Raw genomic sequence first — 10,184 nt, forward strand, 5'->3', positions numbered from 1 at the left:
CCAACTAGAATTTATGTGGTATCGTTGCGCATGGGATCGAAAAATCAACCCTGGCAGTAAAGCAGTAGATAAACGCAGCACTCGTTAATGCAACACAGTCAACTCAAAATAACAGGTGAGCTAAGTAGGTGGAGAATAGATATATCATAAGCCTATGTTAGTGTTAGCCTGTTGTATTAGTCCCATAGTAGTATAATTTATCAATAAGGGGACCACTGATATCCATTCAGCCCCTGCTAACAATATAGACGTGCATCTGAGCTTCCCCAGGAGATAAGGTATCAATCAATTATACCTGTAAACGGACGAAACCTTCATATACATACAGATTTATATTTCGTTTAACCTGATGGCTTCTACATTCACCGTCTTAATGGATCATTATATTTTATGACTAATGCACTCGTGCAGCCAACTTTTCCCAGAGTAGAGAAACGAATGACAAGAAAACAAAATGTACTAATTATATTCAACTACCACGCAGCCAAAACTATTACTGCAGGAAAATTAGGAAAAACTAGCCAATACAAGAATAGAAAGATGACAAGCCAGTGTATGGCTACTCTGGTATATGTTCGAACCTTCTACTGACTTCAATCTGCAAGATTAAAAACGCGAAATTATATATCAATTAAAATATATTTATGAGTGTTTGCTTTATAATCGCAAAGTACTTGTAAACAGTAGCAGACACCTTATTGGAAACAAAGTAAACCCATTCCGCAAACTGAGCGTCTATAAATTATTACAATTAAATGGATGTGCCCTTCTAACTGCACGGTTGGTATCTCACCAACAATGATAGAAACTCTCCAGTAAAAACTACATGCACTTTACATGCTGTCAGATCAGCGTATGCCTGCAATGAGAACAGAAACGTAAAATTGCAAAAAGACAAGAATGGAAACATTTGGTTAATCGAATTGGACGCAACAAATCAAATCAAGTTTTCGAGATTCTAGAGCAAAGACTACCACGATGAGATAACAAATGCTTACTGGCTGCTTATTCAAGGATGTGGAAGATGAGCTCGAGCGTGATTGGCCCATCCTGGTTCTGGGATGCAGCTTGGTGAATGACAGGAATGAGCTGAGTGTCAAGGTCATTCATGTAGTCTCGTGACAATGTCATCCCATTCGAACCAATCTCGTAGCCAACCTGTAGTGAGGAATGACAGCTTTCCATCAGCCAACATGTGACCATGCTAAATGTTATGCTATCCAACATTTGGGCATGCCAAACATTATGCTAAACCAGGACCCACCACAGCCATCAACATTTGGGCATGCCAAACATTATGCTAAACCAGGACCCACCACAGCCATCCAACATTTGGGCATGCCAAACATTATGCTAAACCAGGACCCACTACTGCCAGCCAACATGCAGATAACAGACACTACACAATGCAGCCAAATGTACATCATACTCTGATAGTATTGCACTGATGTTAGTAGCCATTACGGGACTTAATTCGTGACCAAATACGTTCTCAAAAACAACTAATCCTGGAAGCTTTGAAATACGTTTACAAAGATACACGTACCATACATGCCACACTAAACAATTCAGACAGACACCCACACTGCAAAGGTTTTATTAATTATTATATCTCGTGCAGGCATGTTTATCAGTTGTACAGACAACACCAGCCAGGGCGAGATGTTATAATTAGTTGCCAATATGCTCTCATGTAAAAGGTAAGTGTCTACCGTGAAATAAAGCCACCTAACGTAAAGCATTGCCACCTTGTGTGAAATACGACTGCCACACGTGAAATATGGTTGCCTTCTGTGAGACATGGTTGTAGCGCTCACCTTCTCTGTGTCGATGGTGACGCGCAGGCCAAGTCTGCTCATTGTAGCATCCTTCAGCATGTCTAGATGCTCCGTCAACGCCACGCAGCACGCACGAGCCAGCGTCTCAGCCAGCCGACTCAGGTCCAGTGGATCACCCCTGCAAAGCACACACCGACACGCCTAAAACACTCATCAAAACATGAAGCGGTGCCCAACATATCCCTATACGGTGTATGTGTGTACGTGCACGTGTGTGTACATGCATGCATGCGCGTGCACGTACATGTGTGTGCGTATGTGTGCGTGCAAGTGTGTGTACATGCATGCATGCGCGTGCGCGTACATGTGTGCGTGCAAGTGTGTGTACATGCATGCATGCGCGTGCGCGTACATGTGTGCGTGCAAGTGTGTGTACATGCATGCGTGCGCGTGCGCGTACATGTGTGCGTATGTGTGTGCGTGCAAGTGCGCGTACATGTGTGCGTATGTGTGCCTGTGCATGTATGATGTCTTAGGAAGTTTGAAAGTGCGGGCGTGACATACGGTGGCACGCTGATGCATGCATGTAATACTCAAGGTACAAGATACATTTGATTACATTGCGCAGCCAGCTTATATGCTGAATGCTTTTGTAACAGTGGTAAAGTCACAAATTGTGAAGTATTGATAATGAGACAGTGTCGATTACAAGCAAAATTACATTAAAGAAGTTAACTAGCTGCTTAATCCAATTTATTTCTTATGTATTAATTCATCTGGAACCATCTATTTATGTATAAACCATAAATCCAGCATTAAACAATATGGAGTTCATTTCAACGGTATCTGTGCTGCAATTGCATTTAGTGGAACCACTAATAGTGAAAATAATGAAAAAAATGAAAAAGGAGAAAGTAGGTTTTGAAAATAAGATGTTAGTAAGCCGCAATAGATAGTAGTTGGCTGGTATCTTTCAAGTTATGAAGTCAAGGCACCTTTAACACCCATTCATAATGCAATCAATGTAAACCACAATGACATGTTTCACATTCATATAGAAAAGGGGCTAGGCCAAGCTGAGAAATGACATGCAGTGCTTAGTTATATCATTAGTAATGATTAAATGAATCATGCTGTTAATAAGAATGGGTGATTGGAAGAAGCCACTGAAAAGCTACTAAATCTCCTGCTCCGAAACGCCTCTACATTCTTCATGGCAATTTACGCCAACGACACTGCTGGCCAATGGTATCTACAAGTCAGTCAGGTTCTGCTATAATTTTCATATTAAACATGTTAAAAATGGTACATGGCTGGAACACAGCCAATGACCTGACATAATGGCAAAATAAAATGTGCAGAATCACTGAGAAAACATAATGAACCAATCACATAAACAGGTGACAAAACATTAAAATAGTTATGCTGACATTAATTTACATTACGACCTGAGAGATATGTCAATCACCTGATTTTTTAATCAATGTTGTGACAAATCAATGCAAGATATATGGAAAATTGAATTTATAATCCACCATTCGTACAATAAATACACATAATTTTCCATGAAAAATGACACCAGGGTTTTGAAACACAGGAGCGTATATATTAGAAAATGGACTCATCATAATGAACCCAGATGTAATGTATAGAGAGTTAGAAAAGTGTATAGCGTAAAAACAGTTGTTCTATGCAACTTACCAACTGGAAAACCCATGTAATAAAAAATAAAAGAAACCTACACATTAGATCACTGTAATTTACCTAGGTCGGGAGATGTTGGGGCTGCCTTGCATTACCAACGCTTTCACGAGAGAAATGAAACTCAGACGTGTACATTGCAAAATGTATAAATGACATCACCATCTGGTTAACTGCATTTATTATGCTTTTCCAATAACTCATCTCATTGCATTCACACATCTGTATCAGTGATGCAAATAAACCTTTTGATTGTTTGTTGTTTTACACGATAAGACTTGAAGTAAAAAGCTGATTATAGTGACGCCACCTATACACGCCCTGTACTCCAAGTGTGGCACACATGTACATCCTCACCTTCTTGAGCTGCCATCTGGCACCTGCAGTAGAAAGACTTCAGTCCAGCGTATCACCCTAGAGTCTCCTAGGTAATCAGTGCTGTTGTGAATACGCAGGCTTGTCACGCCATCCATCAGTCTTCCATCAATCTGGCTTTTCACTCTACACCGCATGCCAAAAATAAACGCAATCAAAAAGTGGTAAACTTTATAGAGCTGCACTGGAGTAAACTGCAGCTTCTTTGCACATGTGCAAACATGTATAAGTTGAGCACAGGTTAGGGGAATTTTTTTTGACAAGTGAACATAATGAAACCCAGTATAAATAATCCGACATTTACATCATAGGCACTACTTTTAGCCAGCTGCATAAAAGACAATTGCTCAATAAATTCACAAGTAATAAGAACAATTCATTATCGTACAGAACTTGTACCCTACATGGCATTTTAATTTTATCTACACCAAACCAGAGCAGAGGTAGTACTATGTCACGTGTCATGACAGCGTACAGCGGCACTACGCACCCAATATTTACATCCTTATCATCTTCCACCCATCGTATCTCCACAACCTCGTCTGGCTGGCTCGCTGCTATTGCTCCACATCCTGAAATAATTGGTATGTTTGTTCTTTGCACATGTTCATCCCAGAGGAAAAAGGCAAACTTGTAATTTCACCCAATATTTTTGTTAGTATGGGTCGAGCTGTCGAATTTAACAGGCAGTTTGTTTGACATGTAATTCATCCTGCAGAGTGAAGTAGATGGTAACGTGTACGTTCATTAACGAATGAACATTTGAAACTAAACAGCTAATTTCACTGAACAAAGAAATACCTGCGTGACAAGCTCTTATGTGACAAATATCCAATGAGTATGGGGGGGGGGAGGAGAGATATAGCTGTAAACTGAGACAAATTAGCATCAAATTGTTAGCTGTGGCAATGGTCCACATGTGGTTCTATCACCTTTAAGTCAATAGTTTGAAGATATCCTGCAGAGGGTAGTTGCACAGGTTAGTGAAGTGGAGTTGTTACAAGTGGCAGTAAGGGAGCTGCTCAGTAATACATTAGACGAGTAAGCCTATAGAGGTGAGGGAGGGTATTGCACACCTATCGTATAGCCCTTCATCTCTCTCAGCAGCTGCTTGAGGGTGGCCATGTCTTCAGGTACGATTTGCACCATCAGCCCATCTTCAACTATACTCGACTTAGCTGTCAGTCCAGACGCTGGCTTCAGCGCGCCGTTGAACACAACAAAACTCGCTCCCGTCACTGAAGCAGATCACACCATGTGTAGATGAGGGGAAAAACACATAGCAGAGAATATATGTATATATATATATTTACACATCACTGGGTGAAATCTCACGACTTAAGCCGAGTCAGATTGCATGCAGCAGCAACACTTGTGAAATGAGCCACATACCAACTGCGCATATATTCGACTAGAATATTGCTAATGCCAATGTGTTGTAAGGTTAGCAATATTAACGTACGAGAGATTTATTTGTTGTGTCCTCCTCATGTAATATCTTCGTAAATTACTAGTGAACATGACCATAATGTCTTGAACATATATACTGTACATGTCGTATTGGGTATCCATGTAGATAAATAGCGAGGGTGTTTTCACCGAACACATAGTAAACTAATAAAAACTAATTATGTAGTGCTTACCTTTGCGGGGCTTGTTTTGAATGTTAATAGCCTGAGTCTGGTAGTTACCATCATCGTTTTGTATGCACACAAGATGGGAGTCTGCTTCTTTGCTAAAGTTTGCCCCTAGCGCCATCACGTGGTCATTACTGTTATTAACAACTTTAATTATCTGTAACAAATTACCGCAAGTAATAAATACAAGTGCACGATAGAAATATGGATATACATCCTTGAACTTTCAATATTTTGTGAAGTGCAAACCAGTTATGCATGTCACCTATGATTAAATTTGTCACACTCCTCAGATACTATCTTTTTAATAACCATCCATTTTCACAGCTTTACCATGTAGTACCTCATTGTATCGATTTCGGGGGAAGTTAATGTAGGTCTTCTTGTCCTCCATGTGGATGGTCATACCCTTTAATTGAGGCAGCTGGTATTTATAGTTTCTTAAATCCTGTAAGACAATGTCATGTAGAGTTAGCTAGCCAACAACAGATGCATTGCAGCTTTTGAATCCAGATGTAGAAATGTTACTAAAGTAAAGGAGCAATTAAAAAATCCAACAGCCAATTTTCTATTTACGCTTATTGATATTAGTTTTAAGGTTTCATCGTACTTCAAAAAACAAAATCGTCTTGCTGAAACATCCAACAACTATCACTGTCACAGTTTAGCAAACTATAATGCTGCTAATTATTATATTTGAAATGTGGTGGCATTTTTTATTCAGCTTTACTAAGCCATACAACTAGTTGTACAGAAGATCAGTCTCTTGTTAAAGCATCGACTTGTTTAATTCAATGTTTGTAGTAGTTTGGTTCAACTACATGGAAAAAATTTCAACTGCAACATTATTCTAACTACATGGATAGATAATACATGCCTATACATCTAGAATTGCAACAGTAATGTTAAATTTGTTATTGGCAAGCACATAGCATTTTGGTCCAACTAGTCACTGCCTATCGTGCTAACAAAACCTGCCATCGTCTATATATTTTTGCCTCGACTTACTGCTAGAATGTTCATGATGGTATGTCCAATCTCACAGTAAACAGGCTTTCTGAATCGTACGCTGACCAGTGGACAGGGGTAGTCTGGCAAAACAAACATATAAACAAACAATGTTAACAACTGCCCTATCTCTACACTATCTATTCAGGACTTTGATAAACGCAGAAATAATTGCACAGGTTGCACAGAGCTCCAGTTTCCTCTGGCCATGTTCCCCATGTATTTTCGTGTAGCTTTCTTTTGAGATTTGCAAAAAATAATCAATATTGGAGGCGTCATGAACTCCCGAATCAAAACACGAATCAGTAACCACTTGCGAAGCACTTCAGCGTAGTGCCACTTACATCTGAACTCTGCACCTAGCCGCAGCATGAGCCTGATAGGAAACACCTTAGCCCATGGTATCTCCCACTTTTGCAGGAGCACAGCAAACAGGTACGGTGCCTCAGGAACAATGAGCTTGTTGAGACACTGGAATGTCGGCCGCATATACAAGAATCCGCAATGGTCCCGTGACTCCAGAAATGGCGTTTCCAAGATGGAATGGCCCATGTGGTGTACCCGCTTTCCTGTTACAATGAAATAATACAGTAGATGAATCCTCACATTTACACCATGCTATAGTTTTTTTCATCCATTTCCTTCTCCATTTCACAAACTAAATATTTCTTGCGAAGTTCCACATTCAATGTGTTTCTGGCATTTGCAATTGCATTTTCCAGAATGGCTTTTTCTTGATGGTCAACAAAACGATTAAGTGCGGTGAACAACTACTTGCTTTTGCCCTTGCACTGCAGGGCTAGAATTTTACCACGCCAGCAAGAGCAAGTGACGTGGTTGCCCTCCTTACTTCGTCTGGTGTCTTGAAAATGTGATGATATTCATGCTAATAACCAGCAGCTTTCCTACCTGGTTTGCACTTCCATGAACTTAATACTGCCGATAATCTCTTTGTCCCACATTACAACATAAAAACGTTGTTAAAGAGTTACGATAAGTTAGTTAGTTAAATCCCCTCCCGTGCCTATGTGGCGCATAGGGCGGTGCCTATCTCCGTTTCCTCAACCCGAGGCCACGCAGCTGCTTTCACAGTGAATACTACAGCGGGGGGTTAGTCCACTGGTAGCACTGCGAGTCAACTCTCCACAGTCTATCTCTATTTGCTGAGTGCTAAGCAGAAAAGCAGTGTGAACCATGTTTCAAGTCTTTGGTATGACCCGGTCGGGACCATGTACCGCACCGACGGCTGAATCGTAGAGTGCCCACCTCGCATGCGGGAGGTCTGGGGTTGTTAAAGAGTAATCAGCCTTAAACCTTCTTAGAATGAAATTCTTCCCCACGGTGCCCCTTAAACTTGCCATGGTGCTGTAGAATTTCCGGTTAAACCCAAGGGAACGCCTGCCACGCCCCCTAATGAGACAGAGAAGACGAGCGCCATCATGAGCCTCACCTTGGCTGGCGTCCTGGTAGATGCTGTTGAGGTGCAGCAGGACGTCGCAGGGTATTATCTCCTCGTCTGGCAGGGCCTCGAGCACGATGACGAGCTCATCCTGCCCAACCGTGCACATGCCGTTTGACGCAAAGCACCAGCACTGACGGTTCACGCAGCAGTCCACTGCAGCATAAGGCAGGCATGTCAGCACCGCGTGCTACTCTAACCACAGTTTTTGAAGAGGCCATCACAGGCATACGAGGCACTGGGGAAGCAGACTTGCCGGGCACTACAGCCCCACGTAAGCAATATGCTTTGAGATGCAATTGGTTAGACGATGTAAAACAAATGCTTCACATAAACCCAATTTGTGTAAAATATTGTATATTCACCACCATTGAGCTACTTAGTGAAAGTTAATATGACCAATGTAAAGATACTTTCATTTAAGATTACTCCATAAATCTTGAATCATCAATGCACCCCCATTAGATTTGCAAGAGCACATCTCATTTCCATAATATAAGCTATTTAATTGGAAGTGAAAAAGTGTCCATCAACATGCTGTAGCTTTACATCAAAAGATATCTATCAGTTTCAGTACACATTTAGCCAAACAACAACAACAAAATGTTGTTAACAACGCCACAGCAACAACTATGAAACTATGACATGAGGCTCTGAATTCAGCAACAAAACTTTGAAAATAGTGTGAAAAATATAATTATAGCATTCTCCGCATCAGGTGCAATAAGAACGCGCCTGAAACATGCAGAGCATGAGAATTTCACAAGTGACACGACTGCTATAAATACTTACATGTAAACATCTTAACCAATACGTTGAGATTTTTGTTGATCAAAAATGTTACAGGCTCCGATGACTCATCTGAAAAGAAGCGAATGTCAGTCAGCGGCAGAGTGGTATCGAGTGCTAACACTGTACAATGCAGCACACATGATAGTATCTGTACAGCTAACAAAATATTGATATGTTGGACGCACGTCATCCAACACCTCATTTAGCCCTTATTAACTTAAAGATACAGCCACTAGATGCCCTAGAGCTTGTGCCAGTATCTATTGATGATTGTAATAGGATAATACAAGGCTTCATGAGTCCAGCATCCCCAACAGAAGGCTCGCGCATATTAGTACAACGGATTATTAAAGCAATTGGGATGAAGTCGTTGCTTAGGAACAGATAGAGCTGGCATCTACTACGGGAATAAGGGAGTGTTACTTTAAAGCCAAACAATACACATGTGCAGGTTTTACCAGGGAATTTGGTAGAAAATGACTCATTTTTCTGTCTAACCCCCAAGATGTCTTTCTGGGCCCAGGTTAGCTCATCTAAAATATCAGGACAAAATAACCATATCCTCACTTTAGATCCCACTTCTGAATTGAAAGCAGAACATTAAGATGGCCAAGTGAGAACAGTAAACACACCTTACGAAAACTGTGCATACCTTTTATTATTGATAGCATTCTCTCGTGTTTGGGATTTTGTTCTATCATAATATCTGTAAAATAATGAATAATAAACATGTACACAGCACATATGAAGGCTCACCAGCATCTTATGTTGCATGGCAGCACATTGCTAGAACATAAATATTCTGCACAGCAAATTAATTAAAAAACCATAATTATTCAGTTGCCAATTATTACAATATCAAAAATCTTGTTATACACTGCTCTCACTTTTCCTATGTAAACATTAAGTTGGCTCACATACATTGGATTTTAACGTAAATTTGTTCAACATTTTACTAAACAATTTTTTTTAGCAAACTGGAACACAAAATAGTACACTAGCTTGCTACTTGAATGTTAAATTAGAGCCATATATAAACTTGACTGCTAGGCAATAGATAGTGATGGTTTTTAATGTATTTAAAACAAGAGCCGCAGAGCGTCTGGGCTCATCTGGGGTCTGTTGCTACGGTTATGAACGTACAATTTCAGTCGTGCGTAGTGACACATTTGTTAGGCGCAGATATGCAGATACGCAGTTGCGTACACATCATTGTTAGGACACGCTCACTATCTCCCCCCCATGCGATTTTGGTTTATTTTATTAAATGATACTTGCCTTTCACTTCGAATTTGTGTCATAGATTCATAGCTATCTATTTTTATCTATCTATAAAAGATTTCAACATATGATCATGGATCTCCAAGTTTAATTAGAGGGGGCAGGGAGTCCTTCCCCCCCACCTCCCTCCCACTGCGTCCCACCTCCCTCCCA

General features: G+C 40.6%; 1 protein-coding gene across 6 annotated transcripts in view; it reads right to left on the reverse strand.

The window, feature by feature from the left end:
- Positions 1-313: 313 nt before the first annotated feature.
- LOC106805454 (zinc finger FYVE domain-containing protein 9-like) overlaps positions 314-10,184 on the reverse strand; it is a 23,551-nt gene continuing 13,680 nt past the window's right edge. For 3 of the 6 annotated variants that reach the window (XM_014807042.1, XM_014807044.1, XM_014807038.1), the window contains 14 exons: positions 9,403-9,456; positions 8,751-8,819; positions 7,950-8,114; positions 6,844-7,068; positions 6,500-6,582; positions 5,835-5,939; positions 5,498-5,648; positions 4,931-5,092; positions 4,345-4,426; positions 3,837-3,980; positions 3,480-3,482; positions 1,818-1,956; positions 999-1,158; positions 314-859 (listed from right to left, as the gene is read on the reverse strand). In XM_014807042.1, the coding sequence (XP_014662528.1) occupies positions 1,006-1,158; positions 1,818-1,956; positions 3,480-3,482; positions 3,837-3,980; positions 4,345-4,426; positions 4,931-5,092; positions 5,498-5,648; positions 5,835-5,939; positions 6,500-6,582; positions 6,844-7,068; positions 7,950-8,114; positions 8,751-8,819; positions 9,403-9,456 (1,535 nt within the window). In that variant the 3' untranslated portion in view covers positions 314-859; positions 999-1,005. The remainder of the gene's footprint in view (positions 860-998; positions 1,159-1,817; positions 1,957-3,479; positions 3,483-3,836; positions 3,981-4,344; positions 4,427-4,930; positions 5,093-5,497; positions 5,649-5,834; positions 5,940-6,499; positions 6,583-6,843; positions 7,069-7,949; positions 8,115-8,750; positions 8,820-9,402; positions 9,457-10,184) is intronic. The other 3 variants (XM_014807040.1, XM_014807043.1, XM_014807041.1) reach the window with 3 other exon arrangements.

The sequence above is a fragment of the Priapulus caudatus genome, unplaced genomic scaffold, assembly GCF_000485595.1.
Source record: "Priapulus caudatus unplaced genomic scaffold, Priapulus_caudatus-5.0.1 Scaffold114, whole genome shotgun sequence".
Classification (NCBI taxonomy): domain Eukaryota; kingdom Metazoa; phylum Priapulida; class Priapulimorpha; order Priapulimorphida; family Priapulidae; genus Priapulus; species Priapulus caudatus.